This window comes from Borostomias antarcticus (assembly GCF_949987555.1).
Source record: "Borostomias antarcticus genome assembly, chromosome: 2".
In the NCBI taxonomy this organism is placed as follows: domain Eukaryota; kingdom Metazoa; phylum Chordata; class Actinopteri; order Stomiiformes; family Stomiidae; genus Borostomias; species Borostomias antarcticus.
In genome coordinates, this window is record NC_140235.1 from 20,678,782 (window position 1) to 20,704,567 (window position 25,786).

The 25,786-nt window shown below is 45.5% G+C and overlaps 1 protein-coding gene across 1 annotated transcript; it reads left to right on the forward strand.

Annotated features, from left to right (window-relative positions):
* The first annotated feature begins 1,267 nt into the window (after positions 1 to 1,267).
* Positions 1,268 to 23,206, forward strand: LOC311319537 (uncharacterized protein). Its single transcript, XM_084451095.1, has 2 exons — positions 1,268 to 1,354; positions 20,749 to 23,206. Exons 1-2 carry the CDS (start codon positions 1,321 to 1,323, stop codon positions 21,840 to 21,842), a joined length of 1,128 nt encoding a protein of 375 aa, XP_084307221.1. The 5' UTR covers positions 1,268 to 1,320; the 3' UTR covers positions 21,843 to 23,206.
* The last annotated feature ends 2,580 nt before the right edge of the window (positions 23,207 to 25,786 follow it).

Genomic DNA, 25,786 nt, shown 5'->3' on the forward strand with positions numbered 1-25,786 from the left:
AACATGCCGCCATGCAGACATGGAGTGCACTGGACACACCCCGGCCTCCGCAAACACCCAGGCAGGGTGGGGTTATTCCAGTCCTCCATCCATGGCTGCTGCTCCCCGAAGGGCCAGACTACCACAGAGCACACCTCAACCACCATCGCCTGCTCCTCTGACAGGCGGCCATGAAGACTCATTCTACTCTGCAAATGAGTATCCTAGGAGCAGACATGCCGACTATCTGCAGCAGTCCAGGCTTCCCCCGCAGTCAAGAACAGCAGCAGTGGCTGGTTCAGGTGGCTGAAAACTGAAGAAGACTGTGGGGTCGAAACATTGCTTAAATAAATTGTTGGGAGCTTTAATCCAGTGTGCGGATATCCTTTTCCATTTATAGATTCACATTTGTTATCCTGCACCTGGCCTTAAAGGACAATGCTCGTTTTTGACAACCTGGACCTTATTTACGACATATTATAAGACGTTTGACTCACCGAGATCATTTTGGTGTAGTTCGGAGGCCTGTAGAAGAAATGTAAAATCCAGCGCGAGCCAGTATATCCAAGCACAACTAGCGATTCATCCAGACAGATTGATGTAAACAACCGTTTCGCGGCAGAAAATAGATTTTTAGAAGCTGCATTCTCGTTGCCCCGATCACCGCCATTACATGGATATACTGGCTCGCGCTGGATTTTACATTTCTTCTACAGGCCTCCGAACTACACCAAAGTGATCTTGGTGAGTCAAACGTCTTATAATATGTCGTAAATAAGGTCCAGGTTGTCAAAAACGAGCATTGTCCTTTAAGAACAGGTTGGATGTGCACACATCCACTTCACTTTGCTGAAGCTGAAAACTGCTCATAAACCTTGAATCCAGTTTAGCACTGATAAATGGATAAAAATGTGAATATATAAATGAACAACTTCCACTATCAATCACCATCATTGAGCATTGGATATGGTAGGCCTACATGTATCTTGAACACATGACAAATAAACATTCTTGAATCCAAAAATAAAAGCAAAACAAAAAACTTCCACCCTGCGCTGTCGCGGAGGTAATAAATAATATCTAAATCCGCAGTGGGCAAACTTAAACTGTAATTACCCGCCCGCCCACTAGGTGCCCCACAACACCGCGCTGTCGTGTCTTTGAGGAACGGGTGTACAGGCTGGTTCTTCACACTGCTGTAGAACAACTTTAGCCTGTCTTACACATTAAACCGTAAAAATGTCCAAAATAGCGGCAGCTTTGGAGATATTTGGGCTGTATGAAAAAACGCTTGCTGAATGCCAGGAAGAAATCTGTCGTTCCAAGGAAAGCGCGCAAAGAATGTTGGACATTGTCATTCAACCCGAGATCACAGGTTCTATATTTACTGTATCATCTGCTGTGGTCCCCGTTACTCTGAATTTAATTATACCCTCATCTGCTGTAGTGACTGTTACATGTTCTGAATTTAAGCTTGTAGTTAGCATCCAAGTTTGTTGGCTAGGTCTGCTTGTGCGTTCTCCTCGTGGAGGTATTTGGTTCTCCTAGTGTTGAACATTTTCTGAAATGGAGCCATTGCAAAAACACCGCCATTACTTACTGTAGACTTGTCGTTATTGTCCATAAGAGAAATTCATTTTATTTCGGTCAGCAGACATTGACAAATATAAAAATGAATACACAATATAATCAAGAAAAAAAGGCAAGAGGTAAGTAGCCTACATCATGCCTCTAAAAAAGAAGCGAACGCTTGGTGCGTATGTAGGCCCTATGTATTTCCGCATGGGGGGTGTTGGCACATCGGGGCCAGTTCATCCAAGCATTGGGAGGGGGGGCGCTGGAGGGGAGGGGTTTTATGTTTGTTCAGGAGCCTTATAGCAGAGGGGGTGAAGCAAGCCATGCCCCTATTTGTTTAAAATACGGGGCTGGCATATCTCCTACCAGAGGGCAGGATCTGAAAGCAGGTGGCTGTGAATTGAGTCTGTCGCGATCTTACTTGCTTTCTTCACCGCCCTCTGGTCGTAGAGCTGCTGGAGGGTTGAGCACTGTGTAACCGAGGACAGAACAGAGGAGCGCTGACAGTCCCTCCAAGAGAGAGAGCTTGTTGAACGGGTGTTCGAATCCCACCCTGGGCAAGACCTTAACATGGGTTGAACTGTTGAACACACCACAGACGAGAGAGTGGTGTGACGGTTACAGCTGCACCTCAAAGAGCTTGGACCCCAGGGTGATCACCCTCCACAGTTTGGCCTGGTTGGTCTCTGAGAGCCTCTCACTGTACCAAGCCAAGTAAGAAAAGGTGAGGATGCTCTCTATGTGGCAGATGTAGAAGTTGCGGAGGATGGGAGGGGCTACGTCCAGATTCCTTTGCCTCCATAGGAGGTAGGTCCGCTACTGGCACTTCCTGAAGATGGTTTGTGTGTTGTCGTTGAAAGTTAGCCCACTGTCGATGGTAGTTCCGAGGTACTTGTAGCTGCTAACCCTCTCCACAACCTCTCCATTGAGGGTCAGCTATGGGACAGGGTCAGCCTTCCTCCAGAAAGTCTGTGGGGTCGAAACAAGGAGACAAAGGAGCTCCTTTGTCTCCTTTGTTTACTTGGAGTGAACCTCTCACCACTGGTGCAGCTTCTTCACTTCCTCCTCAAAGTGGACTGGGCTGTTGGAGGTGTCGACCAATGCAGTGTCGTCTGCGAACCTCACGGCCGTACTCACCCTGTGCGAGCACCCCAGGTTGTTGGTATATAGTGAAAACTGGTCTGGGGAAATCACTGTTCCCTGTGGGGCGCTGGTGGATGTGAGCATGACAGGAGAGACGTGGAGCTGGTGACCTTCATAAACTTCTCCCGTCTGAGGAGGAAGTCCAGTATCCAGCGGATCATGTGGAGGTCCACCTGGAGCTCTTGTAGTTTGGCGCAGAGGATGTGGGACTGCATGCAATTAAAGGCTGCAAAACGTAATGGACGGGGCTGTTGGAGGCCCTGTTTGGGGACATAACGGCTCTGGTTCCGGAAGTGAATTTCCCATTCACAAACAAAAAAACAAGGCAAAAAGGTAAAGATACAAATGGTAAATGGACTGCACTTATATAGCGCTTTTCCACCTTAGCGGCACTCCAAGCGCTTTACAATGGCCTCTCATTCACCCATTCACACACCAATGGCGGTAGGTGCCATGCAAGGTGCTAACCTGCTCATTGGGAGCAATTTGGGGTTAGGTGTCTTGCTCAAGGACACTTCGACATGTGGACAGTCGGAGCTGGGATTCGAACCACTGACCCTTCGATCATTGAACGACCCACTCTACCAACTGAGCTACAGTCGCCTCTACTGAGCTACAGTCGCCCCAAGACTGTGTAGTGTGCACATAATTATTTTAAGACTGAAGGACTAGCATAAAGGCATCCATTAACGCCCACCTTCAGAGGAGCTGTCTTAATGCTTATACGATGCGACAAGACTGATTTCTGCCTTTGTACTAGCTAAATATTAAACTGCAATGGAAAAGTAACCGACTTTCCTACACTTATATTTAGGGATGCACCGATTGCAAAATTCTGGGCCGATGCCGATGTTTAAAATAACAATCCAGCCGATGCCGATGGCCGATGTTTATTTTATTTTATTCCCCCCTTTGTGCCAGGGAAACAAAGAAATTAAGTTAATTCAAATTAATTCAAAATCTACACTGTAAAAGTCAAATATTCTTGCATGACATGATAGAGGGAGAGGTCCTGAACTCATGGATATGAGACACTCCCATGAACAAAATGATATTTCTCCTATAATCACCTGTCCAACCTCAGAGAAAAAGTCAAAATGTGCTTACAGTAGGATTTTGTGATGGGATTATTCAAAATCTACACTGTAAAAGTCAAATATTCTTACATGAAGTTATAGAGGAAGAGGTCCTGAACTCAGTGATATGAGACGCACCCATGAACAAAATTATATTTCTCCTATAATCACCTGTCAAATTTCAGAAAAACAGTCAAAATGTGTTTACAGTAGGGATTTGTGATGGGATTATTCAAAATCTACACTGTAAAGGTCAAATATTCTTGCTTGAAGTTATAGAGGGAGAGGTCCTGAACTCATTGATATGGGACACTCCCATGAACAAAATTATATTTCTCCTATAATCACCTGTCAAAGTTCAGAAAAAGTCAAAATGTGCTTACAGTAGGATTTTGTGATGGGATTATTCAAAATCTACACTGTAAAGGTCATATTCTTGCATGAAGTTATAGAGGGAGAGGTCCTGAACTCAGTGATATGAGACACTCCCATGAACAAAATTATATTTCTCCTATAATCACCTGTCAAAGTTCCGAAAAACAGTCAAAATGTGCTTCCAGTAGGATTTTTCGATGGGATTATTGAAAATCCACACCGTCAAAATGAAAATTTTTCATAGTTTGGTAGAGGGAGAGGTCCTGAAAACATGTCTGAGAGACTCTAATGAACATTGTATAATTATCCTTTTATTACTTGTCAAGAACGAGAAAAACATACTTCAAATGTTTGTACAGTAATACTTTATGAGGATTGATTCAAAATGCATCCTGTGAAGAGTTTTGGATAATTCGCATTATATTGACTACATGAGTATTAAATATTCTTAGCCAGAGAGACTGAGAGCAAGAGAAAGGCGAGCGAGGGAGAGAGAGAGAGAGAAAGGGGGGGGGGACCTCAGCTCAGAGGAATACGATTGACGTCAAGTGCATGAGTGCGTGAGAAGTAGGCTAGTTCTGCGTCTAGCCTACATAATTTCCTAAATACAGACATTTGTTTATTCTACATTATATCTAAAGTATATACATGAATGTCCCAATGTGTGAGTCAGTTCGAAGGAAAAGCTGCAATGACGATCTAAAATTGCATTCCAGAAACCGGTTCACTGTGTACCGTCAGGGCCGTTGCTAGGAATTCTGGGCCCCCTTAAAGAATATTGGTGTGGGCCCCTACCCCTCCAACTTTTCGTCACCACTTTTTTCAACCCCTTTTTTATTTTTTATTATGTATCATTTTTTATTTATTTTTCTGTTTCTCTATGTTCTTTTTCAAATTAACCTCTCCATAGATACTGGGTATAATTATATACATAAATTATGCATTGTGTATTATCTGTGCTTGGACTGTCCCTGTCTGTAGCAGTTTCATGACTGGAACTCTGAGCCTCTTCACTCCCTTCACTCTCTGTTTCTGACTGGCTTGGACCTGGCTCTGTAAACAGTAAGAACAGAACAGTGTCTTCTTAAGACTTGGGAATAAATCTATGTAGCACTGGATAGAGGTTTCAGGACGCTGGCTAGGCGGCTGTTGATTGGCTAATAAACGCCTCTCTTATTTCAAGAGCAAATACCCCCTCTAAAATAAAATAAAAAATAAACTGAACAAATCAGCATTTAAACTGAAATCAACTCTATATGAATTTCTATGAATTAACACCACTATTTATTTAGTTATTATTAACCATTAATTTCTTTATGTAATGTAACTGTTTCATATGTAGGCTATCTTAACCTGGATTACATCTACATGTTGCTATTCAGTACATTAGTTCAGTAATAAGTTTAACTAGCCAACCAGTGTCTACCTCACTCACTCACCATCTAAAGCATCTTCTGGGGGCTGGGGGTGGGTGTCTAGGTCAGATGAGGCCACAGCTGATTCTGTGAGTAGCAGGACATAAAGGTTTTACAAAGAAATCAACTCTATATGAATTTCTATTAATTAACTTAACACTATTTATTTATTTATTGGCCATGAATTTCTTTATGTAATGTAACTGTTTCATATGTAGGCTATCTTAACCTGGGTTAACTTACATCTACATTTCGCCATTCATAGCAGTACAGTAGTTTAGTAATAAGTTTCCAACCAGTGTCTACCAGTCACTCACTCACCATCTAAAGCATCTTCTGGGGGCTGGGAGTGGGTGTCTAGAGAGGGGGCCACAGCTGATTCTGTGCACATAAAGGTTTTAAAAAGACATGTCAACACTAACAGGACCGGCTAGCTAGCATAGCACATTATAATTTAAGCATTCATAAGAATGGAAACATGTGTCCTGGCTGCTGCTACTGGATTTGTATTAGATTTAATATTAGAACTGTAGTAACTGTAGTCTAGTTAATGGTAGCTAACGTTATCTAGCAGCTAGCTTACCAGAACGGTAGTTGGCTGGTTGCTAGAACTGTAGCTAGCTGTCTAGTTAATGGTAGCTAACGTTAGCTAGCAGCTAGCTAACCAGATCGAGTTGTTACCAGAATGTAAGCTTACTAGTGTTAGCTACCTAGCTTAGCACTTTCTTCACACACTAGGCTAACGGCTCTCGTCGTCATGGTTAATGTGAGACCGCGGGCAACTGACCGACTGTCTCAGCTAGCAACATAGCTACTCTCACCTTTCTTGTGGAAAAAATTGCTTATATGCTAGGCTCCCGCTCTGCTGCCTTTTCTCCTGGCCTCTCTCTCCACTCTTTTCTGGTGCCCGGATTTATGTATGGGCATGATGTTTATGATTTAACGTTAGGCTATTAGTGCTAGTATTTGACAGCCAGCTGGTATAGTGACGTTAATGTCAAAAGAGGTGAGACTTGCCAGCGTGAACCATGGCATGGACTAAACATTTAAGAAGGGGGATATTGCTCAGGAAATTAAACGTTTTTTAATCTGTATTGCATTATTTGTGGCTTGATTTGAATTCTGATGCAGCATTAGTGACTGATCTACATGTAGAATAAGTTCGTCATAGAAAGAGGGACCTCTTTTTTTGTGGGCCCTGCTTGCTTGTGGGCCCTTATAATCATCATCACCTTTCACCGCTAAACAACGGCCCTGTGTACCGTAATAGGTGCGCAGCCCATTTTTGTTTTGAATTTAGAAAAAAAAGTGCGGCTCACTTGACCGTGGAAGAAAAAAGTGCGGCTCACTTGACTGCAGTCGTCTTACGGAGGTTGAAACATCACTGCAACATTGCGATGATAGAATTACTGCACTCGAAGCCAAATGTGATGCACTGGAGAGGAGTAATAAGAAAACTAAAACGGAAGACCTGGAATCGAGGAGCAGACGCCAGAATCTTTGCGTGCTTGGTATCCAAGAAAACATGGAGGGGCCTCAAGTCACGAGCTTCATGACCGAGTTTTTCGCTGAGACGTTGGGTATGGATGTACCCAGCGGACCCGAGATGCTGGAAAGGGCACATCGCATTGCCTCTCGCTCGAGCGGTCCGAAAGCCCCCCCGAGACCCATGATCGTGAGGGTTCACCACTATAGAGTGGTGCAGCGCATCCTGCAGCTATCGAGGGAAAAGGGCCCGCTTACCTTCCGTGGGCAAAGGGTGCACATCTTCCCGGATTTCACTTCTGAAGTCGGCAAGCGTTCAACAACATCAAGCTGAAGCTCCGGGCCGCCAACGTCAGATACGGTCTGCTATTCCCTGCTCGGCTACAGGTGTCGTTTGGTAACAAGAGGCACAGCTTTGACACACCGGAGGAGGTGGAGAAATTCTACGCGGAGACCATTGCCCAGACGCTCCGTTCAGGACAGGCAGCAGAGGGCGCTGACACGTAACTTTTCAGCACTTGGTTTCTTTTGAATGATAGCCTGACACATTTGACTAACCCAGACTACTAGACACAAGCCCCGGTGTTAGATCATATTTTATTCCTTTTAGACCATCACTATCTCACGGGACTTGATTGGGGTGAGTGTCACTCGGTTTTGTTTTATTTATCAATCAGACGTTTGTGAATATTGTTAGTTATGGAGTACTGGTTTAGTGCAAGTTTAGGATGCACAGTTTAGAGAGCGTTAGACGCCAGGTTCAGGGAGGTGTTTGGAGAGCTGGGGAAGGGTTGGTTTTGTTTTTTGTTATGCTAGATAGATTGACACGGACACATGCTTCAAACTCACAGCATACTCTGCTTTACTTCCGTATGTCACGCACTCTAACAACGCACTCACGCACACCCATGATGACGTATATTACGTCTTACGTGCCAGTCCCTTAAGGCATAGCCTGGACACAACATTTCCTCCCCCCTCTGAAAACAACCTAAAATAGTATGAGTGAAGAACAGTGCAATTAACCAAGATCAACTAAACAGCAGAGTAATAACAACGTCCATAGAACTGTCAAACCCCCCCCCTACCCTAGGTATGATAGGACGTAACGTAGTCCTCCAGAGTAACGGGCCGAGTTCGGACCCTCACTGGCCTGGGATCCGGCACCACAGGCTCCTGATGCTGCGGTGCCACTGGCTCGTCCGGTGCAGCCCACACCGGAGCTGGGGGCGGGCCAGGGTCAATGCCCACGCGAGCTGGCGCTGTATCTGCATGACCTGGAGGTGAGGGCGCTGGAACTTTCCTCAGCCTGCAGGCGTGCCAACGTGAGCCATCATCCAGTAGAAAGGTTGCAGGGCCGAGAATCCGTGTGACTTGTCTGGGCTGGGACCAGAATGACGACATCTTGTTGGGGCGTTGCGGCCGTTGAGTCCTGACCCAGTCCGAGACCTGGATTGATGGTGCCCGTGCCCTGCGCCACCTGTCCACTTTCTCCTTTGTCTTCTGCTGCCGTGCAGCCACGATCTCCTGTGTCTGCGCGAGCGAGGGCCTGTTGGGCATTACAGTGGGTGCCCGGAGCCTGTGCAGTGGGAGTTCAATGTCCCGACCCAGCATTAGCAGTGATGGTGACACCTGAGTTGTGCAGTGTGGACTCGCCCTGTAGTGCAGCACTGTCTGATTGAGTGCGACGTCGAATGTGCAGCCTTGTGCCATGTGTGCACGGATGCCGTTTTTCAGTGTAGCGTTGAAGCGCTCCACCCCTCCGTTGGCTTGAGGGTGGTAGAACGCCGTTCGGATGTGCTTGACGCCCCTTCTGGCCAGGAAATCCGAGAACTCTGCGGACGTCAACTGGGGTCCGTTATCAGTCGTCACAGCCTTAGGTAACCCCCAGCGCGCAAACAAACCATCCAATATTTGAGTTATGACACGCAACGTCACTGTTCCGACTGGCACCACCTCTGGCCACTTGGAGTGGAGATCATATATGACTACGAGAAAGCGCTGGTGATGAGGAACCCCACGGCCATGGATTTCACCACATATATCCAGTTGTATATGGCTCCAGGGGCGGGAAGGCCAGGGAAGTGGCTGTAGGGGTGCAGGAGCTGGGGGCCCCGTCTTGCCGCTGAGAAAGCAAGCGGAGCAGTCTTGGACCAGATGCTCGATGTCCCGGTCAATGGCCGGCCACCACACCAGTTCGCGGCATCGCTGCTTGAGTTTAACCACTCCCAGGTGCCCCTCATGTGCCATCACTAGCACGCGGGCACGCAGGGTGGTCGGAATGACGGTGCAGAGCCCCCTTGAAACACACGTATCCGCCCAGCAGGACAACCCATCTTTCACCCTGGCGAATGGTTTCAGCTCCTCTGGGATCTTGGCTGGCCAGCCGGTTCTGATGTACATGCGCAGCTTGGACAGTATTGGGTCCTTGTCTGATTCTGCTTGCAGTTCCTCCAGCGTGACCGCAGGCTGCAGAGGCGTGTAAAGTGTTTGGATGAGGACTGGTTCCTCGTCGTCTGTCCAAATATGCGGGTTTGGCGGAACAGAGGGCTTTGGGGCCGCGATGGAACGCGAGAGGAGGTCAGCAACCACGTTGTCTCTTCCCGGGGTGAAGGCGAGATCATAGTGATATTGCCGAAGGCGATCGGCCCAGCGGTGAAGCCGTAGCGGCTTGTGTCCTGTGCCAGAGGTGGAGAGCACTGTAGTTAGCGCTTGGTGGTCCGTCCTGATGGTAAAGTGGCGACCGTAGAGGAACATATGCCACCGCTCAGATGCCCACACACAGGCTAGTGCTTCCCGTTCGCCCACCGAGTAGCGCTGCTCCGTCTCAGATAGGGCCCGAGATGCGAAGGCTATTGGCCTCTCCACGCCGTCCTGCACCTGGGACAGGACAGCCCCGACCGCAGCGGTAGAAGCGTCACAGGTCACCAGGGTAGGGCTGTCAACGTCGAAATGAGCCAGGACAGGAGGAGAGGTCAGCTGTTCCTTCAGTGTCGAGTAAGCGTCAGCGCATTCTGATGACCAGGCCCATGGCTCGTCCTTCCGCAGTAGGCGGCGCAAGGGCGCTGTCGTGTCCGAGTAGTGGGGCAGGAAGCGCAGGTAGTAAGCGGTCATTCCGAGGAATGAGGCAACCTCGGGCGCAGAGGTCGGCTCAGGGATGCGTTGCACCGCCTCAACACTGGACGCCAGGGGCATGATCCCCTCTGCTGAAAGGGGGAATCCGAGAAAGTCCACAGCAGATGCTGCGAGGAGGCATTTGTCTGCATTCAGGGTGACATGATGTTTTGTCAGCGCCTCGAACACGCCGTGTAGGCGGGCATCATGGGTGGCCTGGTCCGGTGCGTGGACTACTATGTCATCAAGGTAAACTGCTGTCCCCGGAAGCCCAGCCAGGATGGTTGACATAATTTTTTGAAAGCAGCTGGGTGCTGAGTTCAGGCCAAATGGCATACGCCTGTACCTGAACACCCCGGCGTGTGTCACGAACGCCGTCAGGTCCCGGCTGGCTGGGTGGAGAGGAACTTGAAGGTAGCCCTGCCGTAGATCCAGCTTCGAAAAGACTGTTGAGCCGTGGAAGAGGGCTGTGAGCTCCTCCACTGTGGGCAGAGGGTACTTGTCCGGGATAATGGCCTTATTCACCTGGCGTAGGTCCACACATATCCGGAGTCCCCCCGTCTTCTTCTTAGCAATCACCAAGTTTGAGACCCACGGTGATGCATCTATGGGCTCGATGATGCCCTCCTCCAACATGGAGGACAGTTCAGCGGAGACGCCATCCCTGAACGCAAGCGGCACCCGTCTGAGAGGCTGAATCACTGGTGCCACCTCCGGGTCCACACGAGGGCGGTGGGTGAATGCAGTTACGCAGCCCAATCCTTCAAACAACGCTGGGCACTTGTTATGGAGTGTCGTGGGCAGGACCTGCATTATAGCCTGGCCGCCGTCGTCCATCAGTGAGAAACCCAGGTCTAAGAACAGGTCCAGGCCGAGCAGGTTAGCCCCCCGGCGTGCCACTGTGAATGGGAAGGAAGGCAGGTGCTTTTTCCCATAGCTGACAGGCAGGTTAATGGTGCCCACCACATCAATCTGAGAGTTTCCGTACCCCCGCAGGGGAAGTCCGGGTCGTGGGCCAATTGGAATGTGGGAGAAGAACATTTTGTACGTAGCCTGATTGAGCAGTGATGCTGCAGCTCCGGTATCCACAAGCAACGGAACGCCCACCTCCCCCAGCTGTACAGTGCATGTCTTGAACGATGCGCTTGTGGAGAGGACATTACTAACATCAGCGGAGTTAGAAGTGGATTGGGAGGTCCGGGCAGAATTGTTACGTGAGGGGGCATTGGATGTGGCTGAACGACAGACTCTTGCATAATGACTGAGTTTCCCACAATTTCTGCAAGTTTGGCCACGGGCAGGACACTGTGGTGATCTAGATTCGTGGGAAGAGGAACCACAGTTGGCGCAGTTGCTCCTGGGGACCACATGAGGGCGCTGTCTGACCATTTGTAACATAGCAACGTCAGTCCCAGTGGCCAAGGAGGCTTGTGGTGGCACGTGTTGAGTCGGCGCCTGTTGCTTCTGTGCGCTATCAACGGTGTTCAGCAGGGAAGAACACTCTAATGCCGACTCCACTTGCAAAGCGGTTTTGATAGCGTCAGCCAGTGACAGATCGTCTGATTCCATTAACAGTCTTTCTCTTGTTTTCTCACATGACGTGCCTTCAATCAGCTGATCTCTAATCATTTGATCATGCAGCGCACCGTAGTCACAGGTTCGGGCGAGATCGCGGAGGTCTGCCACGAAAGCTTGTATGGACTCACCCGGTCGCTGGTGGCGCTTCCGTAGTTTGTATCTTCGCATCAGAACTCGCTGTTTCCCCGCGAAGTGACCAGTCAGTAACGCCACAACTCCGTCAAATGTTGTTGCAGATCCGAGTGCTTCCAGGATTCGCTGTCCCTCGGTCCCGAGGCAGTGAATGAGAAGGGCTTTCTTGCGCGCGGCCGGCATCTGTTCGGCCGTGAATCCCATTGCATCAATATAGGCATTGAAACCTGTTAACCATCGTTTCCATGGCACTGCAGGCTCCCCCGGTAGCGCCAGGAATGGGTCCGGTGGAGGGAGATTAAATCCAGCCATCCTTTCGTCGCCAAATGTTATGCTAGATAGATTGACACGGACACATGCTTCAAACTCACAGCATACTCTGCTTTACTTCCGTATGTCACGCACTCTAACAACGCACTCACGCACACCCATGATGACGTATATTACGTCTTACGTGCCAGTCCCTTAAGGCATAGCCTGGACACAACATTTTTGTCCCCCACATTGTCTGTCTGTGTCATTCATGTTTTTGTCAGGAGGTTTATTATATTGAATATTTACATAGTGACTGGGGGATCGGATAGAGTTATCACGGATACCATTTGGGAATATGGTTGATAATGCAACAATCAAACTATGCACTTGGAATGTCCACGGGATTCATGGCCCTATAAAACGAAAGAAAATTCTTAACTACTTGAAAAAGGAGAAGGTACAAATAGCACTGATCCAAGAAACACATTTGGATGACAACGAGCACTTAAAGTTAAAAAGAGGATGGGTGGGCCAGGTCTACTACTACTCTTTTACTACTAGAAGCAGAGGTGTGGCCATTATGGTGCATAAGTCATTGCCATTGACGGGAGTGGAACTTAGAGCAGACAAATCAGGCAGATATGTTATGATTAAGGGGATGCTGTTTGGGGACGCTGTTTCCTATTTAAATGTATATGCCCCTCCCATTCGATCCACTGATTTTTATACTGAGGTGTTTTCCTTGTTCTCGGATTGGATTGTGGACTCCTCAGTGATAGCTGGTGATTTCAACTGTTGTCTTAATTCACGGCTGGATAAATCTCATAAAACAGCACAATCTAATCTGGGGTATAGCCAGTCACTTCTTGGATGTTGCAAGGATATACATTTTATTGACACATGGAGGTCACTCCACCCCTCCGATAAGCAGTATACAATTTTATTCAAGGGTCCACAACTCATCCTCTAGGATCGATTATTTTTTCATGCCTGAAGGCGCCCTCCAGAGGGTGCTCTCCTGCTCAATTGGTAATATTATTATTAGTGACCACTCACCTATATTTTTGGTCTTGTCCAGCAAGGCCCAACGACTCAAAGGACAATGGAGGTTTGCTAATCATCTTCTTAAGAACCCACATTTTAGACTGTATCTTACAGATCAGTTCAAGCATTTTATCAGTGAGAATAGCACCCCAGATGTGTCACCTAGTCTACTCTGGGAGACAGCTAAGGCGGTAATTCGGGGCTTCACTATATCTTTTTCAGCGAATCTAAAGAAAAAGCAAAGGGCTGAGCAACAGGCACTGGAAGAACAAGTGGGTAGGCTTCAAGGGGAGTTTAACCTCAACCCCTCAGAGGTTCTGAGACTTAAAATTGATGCTACTACAGCAGCCCTGGACACTCCTATCTACTGAGGCCCAGAAATCCATTCTGTTTGCTAAGCACAGGATGTATGAATTTGGGAATAAGCCAAGTAAATATCTGGCCAACCTGGTTAAGGCAAGAACTGCCCCCCAGGCTATCCCCATCATAAAAGACCGGGCTGGTAATATATTTCATAACAATACGGATATTAGTAATTCATTTCTTGAATTTTATAAGCAGTTGTACACTTCGGAGTCGGACAGTCACTCTGAGGCTTTGATGCACAACTTCCTTTCATCTATTAATCTTCCCCAAGCCTCGGATGCACAGAAAGAGTTGTTGAACGGACCAGTCACCCGTAAGGAAGTCATAGATGTTATTAATGACCTACAGAATAACAAGGCCCCTGGGCCAGACGGTCTAACTCCTGAATTTTTTAAGGTGTTCCAGGACCTGCTGATTGACCCTCTGGTCAATATGCTGTCCCATTCCTTTGAATCAGGGACTCTGCCTGCCTGACTATGATGGATGCAAACATCTCACTGATTCTGAAAAAGGGCAAGCCGGCAGAAGACTGCGCCTCCTACAGGCCAATTGCCTGTTAAATATTGGCTAAAAGGCTTGAGGGTATTCTCCCAGACCTCATCTCAGTAGATCAGACCGGTTTTATACTGGGTCGCAATTCATGTAATAACGTTAGGAGGCTTCTGAACCTCATACAATATGGTATAAAATCGAAGTCCAAATCTCTAGTGATCTCCCTTGATGCAGAGAAGGCCTTTGATAGAGTGGAGTGGCCTTACCTGCTGGGTGTCCTTTCCAAATTTAACCTCGGTGATAACATAACATAACTTTATTAAATGGATATCTATCCTATACGCCGCCCCACGTGCTTCAGTCATTACGAATGGCATGAAGTCTCCTGCGTTCACAGTAGGGCGAGGGATCAGACAGGGCTGTCCCATCTCACCCCTCCTGTTCGCTCTCGCCATAGAGCCCTTGGCAGAGGCCATTAGGAATGACCCATTAGTGATGGGCATAGAGGTGGGTCCCGTACAGCACAAGATTTCGCTATACGCGGACGACATCTTAGTTTATCTTAACTTTATGGAACTCCTGCGACCTCCATCGCAAGAGTGGTCGATATAATTAGATCCTTTGGCCAATTCTCAGGTTACAAGATTAACTACTCTAAGTCTGAGGCAATGCCACTAACCCCTAATGTGTCCTGGTCCCCAACTTGCTCTGCCCCTTTCCGTTGGTCCCCATCGGGTTTTGTCTACCTAGGTATACGTACTACCCTTTATTACCCTTTCCCTCAATGGCCTGTACAAAGCCAATTTTATGCCCCTAATTCGTACGATTAAAGAAGACCTGGCTCGCTGGACGGCTCTACCACTGTCTCTTCTGGGAAGAGTGAATCTTTTTAAGATGAATATAGTTCCGCGGCTCTTGTACCCCTTTCAAATGATTCCATTTCTTTTAACGAGAAAGTCAATTACATCTATAAATAGCTCTCTGTCCTCTTTCCTTTGGAGAAATAAACGGGCTAGGTTGAAGCTTACTGTACTGCAAAGTCCTCTCGAGCAAGGTGGTATGGCTGTGCCAGACATTAAACGCTACCAAATCGCTTGCCTTTGTAGTTATCTGTGGCATTGGTTTAGAGAGGACCCTAAATCTACCTGGCTTGCCCTAGAAGCTGAGCCAGTGGCCCCTATCCCTCTTCGTAACATTCTATATGCCTCTAGGAAGTGGGTTTGTAATAAGGTAAAGGGTAATATTATCCTACAGAACACCCTGAAAGTTTGGAGACTGACTAGGAAGCTAGAGAACCAGGAGGGCCAAATCTCTCTTCTCACTCCTCTTTACTTAAACCCAGATTTTCCCCCTGGTTTGTCGGACCATGCCTTCACTCTATGGTATGAAAGGGGGGTAAGGACTGTAGGCGACTTGATGTTAAATGGTAATATTATGTCTTTTGAGCAGCTCAGGGAGAAATACAATCTCTCTCTGAATAATTTTTTCAGGTACCTGCAAATGCGCAGTTTCATCACCTCCACTATTAAGTTGTGTCCCAATGGGTTTTCTCTTTCGGCAGTGGAGAAGGTTACTCAGAATCCTGACTCTAAGAAACTTATTACCAGGTTCTACTGTGCCAGTATCATATCCAGACAATGAATGTACAGCTCATGTTAGTGTAACCAGGTATTACATAAAACCTATAATTTCCTGCTGAAACAAGTCTACAGGGTCTAGGATCACTACAGCAAGAGTCATGGGTTGGAGTATGAAGAAGGATGATAATTGTGAAGACATACAACTATTTCCTCACTTACGGGCTGTGGGAATACTTAGTTTGAATCAAACACCGGAAACACAGGTTTAAAAAAAATATTATTATTTTGAATAGATTTGATTTGTCAAAATCACTTAGAATCAATTAGCAACCCCTATACAATATTATTGTTCAACATCCAAAATGAGATGGCCACTCAGAAAGTGTTCGTTTCGAACTATGACGAAATCTATTCGTCAACGACATTTTTTGGGTTATCGTCACGAGACGATAAATAAATAAAAATGAATGTATGATGACAAAAACTATGACTATATCTATTAACATTTTCGTCAACAAATAAAAACTAGACTAAAATGGTTATGGAGGGACGTATGGGAAAAGTTCAAATCAGAATGTCGAGGTTCGGGATGTGCGCAGTTGGATCATGGATGTATTAATAGAACGAATTGGATGCAACCTACAGGTAGCCTGTGTGTAGGCCTACATTTGAATAGTACCGTTGCTACACCGGCCGGCGGGAAGTCAACTAACAGCATACGACTGCTGCGCCTGAACTGTTCAGTAAATGGCCACAGTTCAGAAATGTCTTTGTCAACGTTCGCACACACCGGGAGAAAGAGGAGAGCAGACATCTGGATAAACTTCATATTTGATGCAAAGGAAAACAAAACCATTTGTAAACCGTGTGGGGTGAAAATGACTGGCAAAAATACAACAAACTTAAAGCGACATTTGGAGAACAGTCATCCCGAAATTCACGAGAAGGTAAGCACCCCCCACCCCCGGCTAACGTTACTGTATTAGCTAAAACCAAGCTGGTGTGTTTCTGAAATACTTCAAATACAATACAAGCTAAAAGAAACCAGTGTTTCACGTAGGTTTGTGGCGGGGGAGAACTGAAGTGTCTGATCATTGCAACGCTAACGTTAGTGGCTAGCTAATGTTAGGCACAGGTTAGCTAGCAACAAGTGGGGCTATGCTTGTGGCGGCTGGCGGGGGTATCTAGCGTTAGGTAGTCTGGGTAAGCTAGCTAAGCAACTACTGCTGCTGTCTAATGTTATACTGTAGCTAGATGGATAAGACACGAACAGTTAGCTACCTGGCGCCGCCATAGCTCCTCTCCTCCGGTGTGACGTTAGCTAGCCTGTGCCTGATGTTAGCTAGCCTGACTAGCCAACTAGTGCTGACATGATAATGTTATAGCTTGCTATATCAGGCACAAACACAGTTAGCATCAGACTGGGGAGAGGAATGCTTCATTATGAAACTGACAGAAGCAGCCACGCTTCTGTCGGTCTGCCAGTTGTGCACAACCGTGTCCCACAGTGTTCTGAGCCACAAATGCTCGGAATGGTCATACTTCTGATTGAAGAGAAATCTTCCTAGTGTCCTTTGTTTTTAAGCAAAGGAGCCAAATGCTGGCGCGATGTCCAGACAGTCCAAGCAGTCCGCATGCACCCGTCACGTGCACCCACAAAGGTCCTGTCTCTCCAGCGCAGATGTCGCAGCAGCACACAGTATGGTCTAATACAGAAGCAGACACACAATTCTGTGGTAGACACACCAAATACTTGTGAATAATATACTCTTTCAATAATTTATCCATAGGCTACGCAGCAGAACTTTCCCTCTTATCACCCATCAATCATTTCTCTAAAACAGCACGTGCACGCAGGCGCAGCTGTATAAAGCTAGCTTTGCAGAGAACGTCATGCAGAATCAATGCACACCGTGCAGAATAGTATCAAACCTGTTGCATTGAATTGCATTGCTAAAACACGAGAACCTAAAGTGCAAAATGACAAACATGAAAATGATCGTTTGATAACATGCACAACCTTCTAGAACAGTATTGCAATTAAACAGAATGACCAGGAAAACGAATTGTCACTCGCATTGCAAAGAGACAGCTAGTTAAGTTCTGTCGCTAGCTAGTACAATAGACTACATGTGGATTAGTCAAGTTATCAACAAAATACTTATTTTCAATACTCAAACTCAAATGAGCTTACCTAATACAGAAGCAGGATTTCAGACACACAATTCTGTGGTAGACACCAAATACTTGTGAATAATATACTCTTTCAATAATTTCTCCATAGGCTACGTAGCAGAACTTTCCCTCTTATCACCCATCAATCATTTCTCTAAAACAGCACGTGCACGCAGGCGCAGCTGTATAAAGCTAGGGGGCGCTGACGTAAAGAGATGTTCATTATACCAAATATGCAGCAGGCCTATAACTTAGATGTAAATGAGTATAATTTATGTCAAGTTAGTGTCTGAAATGTATGGTATGAAGATATATAAGCATTGATAACTAAACCACTTTTGTGGGTGGGTTACATTAGGTCTATCTGGGAAGTGGATTTTGGGGAATCCTGGATGATGATTGGGATGGGGTTTGGTTGAGTTCTTCAGGTTGCTTATTTACTAACAAAGCTAGGGAACAGCAATTTGGGATTGTACATAGACTTCAAATTACTCCAGTGAAACGTAACAGGTTCAACCCTTTACTTTCAAAATACTGTGTTAAATGTAAGACTGCCCAAGGTACATATTTTCATTGCATTTTTGATTGCCCTGTTATCACTGACTTCTGGGTCAAAGTATGTAGGGAAATGAATACTGTATTTAAGTCTTTTGCATTCTTGGTATACAATCTGGGGCACTGAACCTTAACCTCTCTTTGTTGAAGCTGCTTAAGGTGCTTTTGTTCAGTGCAAGAAGATGTGTGCTTCTTCAGTGGATCTCAGATGCAGCCCCCACAGTTGCCCAATGGACTCGGAGCGTTATGGAACTCATCCCCTTAGAGGCTATAAGCTTCTGGCTCAAGGACAAACCTTTTGAGTTCTTCCGTATTTGGGACCCCTTCCTGGACTATATTGGTGATGATGGCGCCCGGGCCATAAGGACTGGTCTCTACGGTCTAGCGTGGACTGAGATCTCGAGACACATCGCCCTGTAGGCCTAAATGTTTTTGTGTCCTTTTGCCAACACCAGTATGTCTGATTTCCCTGTCACGTATAACATAGTTGTTTCAGCCTTCTGTTTTGTTGTTGTTGTTGTGTGTTTATTTTGTTTGTTTTTTGTTTTTGTTTTGTTTTGTCTTGTGTATCTGTGTGTGGGGAGGTAGTTCTGGGTTTGGGGTGTGTTTGGAAAAAGGGTTCATTTTGTGGTCTCATTACTCTTGTTTGCTTGAATGGTTGACCCTGTGAAAATCAATAAATATACTTTTTTTTTTAAAAGCCGTAATTGTTGCGACATAACATCGGCCACTACCATCGGTGAATGTCATTTTATTTGCCGATGGCAGTCAACAAGGCCAACATCGGCCGATGCCGATGTTTGGCCGATGCATCGGTGCATCCCTACTTATATTTCATAGGCCGCTTACATTCAAATTTTACGCTTTTTATGTGCATTTTCAATTGTATAAAAGCGACCTCAAATCATCACTATGAATTATATGAAGCGTCACTCTGATATTGTTACTTGGCGATGGATCATTGGGGAACTGTACCATTCATATCTTTGTATTCCATTCATCTCAAACAGAAAAAAACAACAGTCATTTCGGACCTGTCAGAATTTTCTAAATGATGAATTCATTTAGAGAGGGGGGACAATTTTTTTTCCCACACCTTTCCAAAATCTCTGTGGATGTATTATTTTTTGTAAATTGATATGTCTACAGAAATGTCTATAGCACCTTTTAATGGTCAATTCAGTGATGTTGTAAGAAGGAAATCACAGTATTTGGGAACCTGGGCTAGACTTAATAATATCATGTGCAATTTTAAAAGCGTAACCCTTTGTTCATTAACTTGGACAATACAGTGACTGCAAAGAGTAGAACAATATTCAATATTATTCAGTCAAACAGACTGGGGCTGGATGGACCCAAACGATTGGAGACCATTGTGGTCAACACTTCCACAGGCAAGCCAGTCCGTGGTTGAACTCTTTTGTGGCTGCAAGAAAGCCTGCTGGGGACATTGCAAATACAAAAAAGCCTCCTTAAAGTGCACAGCTCTGTATTCATGTGGAGGAGACGGTGAAAAAAAGGTTCAACAACAACAAAATAATCAAACATATTTCATAAATTATTCTTTTGAGTTAATCTTTATTTGACATTCTTTTAAGCTAAATTAAGGTCACATTGAATATTGTTCTATTCAACAGACATGATACTGCATGAAGTCTAGCCTAGGTTCTCAGATAGCCTACTGTGATTTCCTTCTCACAACGTCACTTAATTCACCATCATTAACTATTCCCCTGAACAGTTCATGATGTTGTATGGTATCAAACCTATTCTACCCTTATAACCTATTCTGTGTTATGTTCGGTTCAGGAGGTATGATGCAAAATACATAATTTGGTTATGGCCGCCACAAGGTGTTTTTATGATGGCTCCATTTCTGAAAATCTTCAGGGCCCCAAACTGAATAAGTACCATGTTTCAGGCTTTTATGAAAAAGTAATTTTTACATGTCACCCGGACTGGTCTGGAACTATTGAGATAATATATACTTATCCCTGTGGGAGAAAATTGGGGTTTCAGCAGTAGAAAAGACACAGTAGCAGTGGGAAAGGTACAGTGGGATAGAGATGCACAAGCAGGCCTAGCCAACAAACTTGGATGCTAACTACAAGCTTAAATTCAGAACATGTTGACACACACATCACTATGAGTGATTATGTTGCACTTCAAGGATTGACTCCGAATTCAGTGCTAGAAATTGACAGTCAAATGTTTTTGTAGATATGATAATTGAGAGTTCTTATCTTATTGCACTGTTAAAATGCTAGCTAGCTTCAAGTTAAGGGGTTAGTGTTGATAGCAAGCTAGCACTGTTAAGTTAGCTCAGAGCAAATTATAATATGGCTGTGGTTAGGTTGTAGAATAATAAAGTTGGCTTTATCCTTATATTTATCTTCCTTTCCCCCCCAGATGGCCAGCAGCTCTCTCTTCAAGAGCCGCCACAGATTAAAGAGGAACAGGAGCAGTGGACCATTCAGGAGGGAGAGCAGCTTCAAGGGCTGCGGTCTGATACTACAGACTCCATATTCACTTCTCCCAGAGTGAAAACCCAATGTGATCCGGAGGACTCGTCTGAACTCCCACCTCTTGACCAATCCCCAACTGTGTTACAAATCATCATCAAAGCAGAGTCTGATGAAGAGGACTGTAGCGCACCAGAACCAGCCAGTGACTCTCAGCCCCCTTCTCTAAGTCCAGACAGTCCTACAGCTCAGAGTTTAGAAGAGGAGGAGGAGAGTGGAGGAATGCTGCCTGAACTAACACCCTACAGGCTTCTGCCTACCAGAGTGCTGAAATTGCCTATCAAATCAAGGAGGACACAGACTCGGTGTTCGAGACCCATCCCCAGCCCTCTTTCCAGCCCTGGCCCCTGCTTCAGAACCAAGACCAGCCCCAGCCCCTGGACTAAGCCTATTACCAACTCCCGCTCTGGAAGTGAGAGGGAAGATGTTTCTTCTGGGGAGGCTCAGGCTAAGAGCAAGATGGCAGAGGAACCATATCAATGTGAGGAATGTGACAAAGGTTTTAGGTGTAAGAATCATTTGGTTAGGCATAGAAGAATCCACACAGGAGAGAAACCATATCAGTGTGAGGAATGTGGCAAAGGTTTTGGGTGTAAGAATAATTTAGCTTGCCATAGAAGAATCCACACAGGAGAGAAACCATATCAGTGTGAAGAATGTGACAAAGCTTTTAGTCAAAAGGTGTATTTAATTAACCATAGAAGAATCCACACCGGAGAGAAACCATATCAGTGTGAGCAATGTGACAAAGTTTTTAGTGAAAATGGTAGTTTACTTAGACACAGGAGAATCCATGCAGGGGAGAAACCATATCAATGTGAGGAATGTGATAAAGCTTTTAGTCGAAAGGATAGTTTAGACATTCATAGAAGAATCCACGTAGGAGAGAAACCATATCGGTGCCAGGAATGTGACAAAGCCTTTAGTCACAAGTGTAATTTAGTTAAACATAGAAGAAGAATCCACAAAGGAGAGAAATGAAATCAGTGCCAGAACTGTGAAAAAGCTTTTAGTGAGCAGAGGGGTTTAGTTTGCCATAGAAGTATTCACAACAGGGAGAAACCGTATCAGTGCCAGGAACGTGGCAAAGCCAACGAGACGGCCGTTTGAGTAGCTGTAAATGAGTGAAACAGTATAGCAAAGTATAGCATAGCTTAGGTTTTAGTGATAAGAATTCTATCAATAACAATTCGAGGAGACAGGAGAAAACACATCCATCACATACTGCACCACATATCTTCAGTCAAGGAGGACGCCAAGCTAGTTGAAACAAACAAATTTCACAAATGGAATAATGCTTTGTGAATCAATATAGTTTACAGGTGGAGACTTGGTCAATATAAATTGTTTAAATTGAAAGACTCAACACCAAGCTCAGGGTCTTGGGGCAAAGCAGCACCCTCTGTAAGTGGATCCTGGACTTCCTGTCAGACCCCAAGTGGTGAAGGTAGGCAACCACACCTCATCCTCCGCCCCCCTCAACACAGGAGCCCCCCAGGGCTGTGTTCTGTCCCCCTGTACAGCCATCTTTGACTCCATTCCATCATTAAGTTTGTTGAAAACAGAGCAGTGATAGGCCTGATCTCCAATAATGATGAGAGGGCCTACATGGAGGAGATGAGGCTCCTGAACCAGTGGTGTCAGGAAAACAAGCTCCATCTGAACATCAGCAAGACAAAATAGATGCTGGTGGACTTTGAGAGTAAGCAGGAAAGGAACTACACCCCCCTAATCATCAATGCTACCCTGTAGAGTTGACCGTTTCAAGTACCTTGGCGTCCAGATCACCAAGGACCTGACATGGTCAACACACTGTGGTCAGAGACTGGACCACCTCAGACAACTGAGGAAATTCAGAGCGTCCCACCAGATTTGACGGAGCTTCTACTCATGCATGATTGAGAGCATCCTGACTGGGAATATCACCACCTGGTACGGGAACAGCAGCACACAGGATCGCAAGGCCCAACAGAGTAGTATGGTCAGCTGAATGTACTATAGGGGAGCCACTCCCCCACCTTGAGGACATCGACACTAAAATATGTGAGACCAAGGCCAACAGAATCCTGAAGGACCCCAGCCACACAGGCATTGGGCTGTTCTCTCTGCTTTGGTCGGGGAAAAGGTACCTCACACGGTGCACACAGAGGGACTCAGGAAGAGCTTCTTGGCACAAGCCACCCGGCACCTGAATGATCCTAGTTATTGTAAACAGTGTCACCACATCTAGTGTACATATCTACAACACATGTAAATGCAGTTGACTGTATGTCTCACCCCGGATTATTATTTATCTATACTGTAGCTATAGCATGTACATAACATATCCACACCGGCACCTTATCTTTAGCTTTATATTGTATAGATTGTATTTCTTGTGTAATGGGTAAATTGAGTATGGTAATTATCTGTAACATTTGAGCACACCACAGAGCTGGCAGCAACATTTCACTGTGATTGTGCACTGTACTTTTGCATGTGACAAATAAAGATCTGAATCTGAATCTTTTTTATCTGAACTTTAATGCAGTTTTGAATATTGCTTCTTAAAAATGATTGTCTCTTCCCCTGCAACTAGTTCATAGGATTTGCATAAAAACGGAGACTGAAGTGAGAGTGTTCCCACATTACTCCATACTATTCAGCATAGCGCATCATGGGGATGGGAAGCTCTGAACCCAGTGGACCTCTGAGAGCAGCTAGCTTCTCTTTCACTCTCCACCCAACCTAATCATACATAGATAAATGGTAAATGGACTGCACTTATATAGCGCTTTTCCACCTTAGCGGCACTCAAAGCGCTTTACAATGGCCTCTCATTCACAAGGTGCTAACCTGCTCATTGGGAGCAATTTGGGGTTAGGTGTCTTGCTCAAGGAAATTTCGACATGTGGACAGTCGGAGCTGGGATTCGAACCAATGACCCTTCGATCACTGAACGACCCACTCTACCAACTGAGCTACAGATCTCCCAAGCTCCCTCTGTAAGTACATGTATTCAAACCATACAGTACATTGATATTTTATTCAAATGTGTGATATGGAATGGAGGAATGTTTTACAGTATTCATTCAACTTTGTGAAATGTTTTGCTTTGGTAGAATGGATGTAGATTATTAGGTTTTTTTCAGCAGTTATGGCATTGAGAACAGCAGGAAGTGTGCTTGTGGTTGTCCTCTGTTCCTTGGCAGTAGCAGGTAAATCATTTTATTTATGAACCACTTGTCATTGTGAAACTGCTGAATCACTAACAATCAGTAACAATCACTAAGTTATTAAGAAAACAGACACAAATTAATATATAAAATACATACAGTACACATTTAAAAAAATATTTTCTAAATAAGTAGGTCTTCAGACCGTTCTTAAAAGAACCCAGTCTTTGGTGCCCTTAGATTGTCAGGGGGTAGCTCAGCAAATGGCCAAGCAGAAGGCAAAATGTCATAGATCAACTTTGAGCAGCCTTCCTATTGTAGTATCTTTGTTCTTCAGATCATTGACGCCACCAGATGAAATCAATATTATTACATACTAGTGGAAAGTGCCTGTCCAAAAGGCTCTTCCCATGACATAGTTGCTTCCATTATAGTATGATGCCCGCCTTGGTTCTGGGCATTACTATACATGCCTGCTGGGGCCTGTGGCTGTACTGAGTGTGACTGTGCCCATACAGCTTATTACAAAATCCTTAAAAAGCCTATTGCTACAGCATGCATTATTACATTTTTCTTAAATGCATTAAATCAAATAAATTTTCTCATACAATACTTGAAACAACTCCCCTCCCTTAATAGTCTACACTAACAACCCTTCTGGTTAGGTACAAGTATAAAAACATTCAACACAGCAATTAGGCTACTATTCAGATTAAATGTGTTGTTCCATGTGTGACAGACTTCATTTCACTCTGCGTTGTGTTGTGCCACTTGTTCGCTTGACCCATGTTAAGGGATTGTCCAGGGTGGGACGCAAACCTGCAACAAACTCTACAATAATCTATACAATAATTAGACAAAGTGTGGGGCCGTACATAGTTTGACCACCACGATAACCGGGCCTAGCCGCCAGAGGGTGCTGCAGCCCAACAAATCTCGACCGGTGTTGTTCTGAAAAATGTCCCCCTGCCACAATTAGTTCACCCAGCAGAAAAACTGCAATATCTCAGGCTAGTGTCCTATTGACTCATAGTTTGGACTGGCATACTCTGGGGACTCTCAACTATCTGCTGTTTTGAAATTAAACATTCAAACGGTCACCGCGCTGGCTATGTGGGTGCTGGACACATGGCCCAAATGGACTTATTTGTGCTCCAAAGTCTCCTGAACACACCAAAAGTAAATCAGATACCCCTAGCCGGAGATAAAAGCTTAAGCATATATTTTGGGTTGACAGTGTCAATATCAGGTGAGGGATTATTTCTCCTCTCCTCGCTCTTTGTATCTGGCAGCACATGCTGCAGTAGAATATTGTTTCCCAATCAGTTCCCTTAAAACTGGTCTGGGTCGGTAGGGGAAGGGTCAACTATATTGAAACGGCCATATCTCGACAAGACACATGTCCTGCTCCCGCGCACAGAGCCAAAACAAAACTATGAGCGAAACCAGCTTCCCATGTAGGGGCACTAGAGACACTAGAGTTTTGAATGGGGTGTGCAGGGGAGAGCCCTTGAGCCTACACAGAACCGCCCCCTGCCGGCTCCGACCCCAGGCGGCCCCACAGAGCCGACCGAACACTGTCACCCATTCACCTCCATTCATTTAGACTTGGGCTCAGGAGCCCAAATCCTTAAATGCCAGTTTTAGATAAGCCTAGATCTATCGATCGATATATTAGATACAATGTGCAGAACAATCACGACGGGTCCACGGGCACTGTTCAGTAAAGTTTTGGAATTATATTTCCATAGGTAGGCTATTTACACTTTC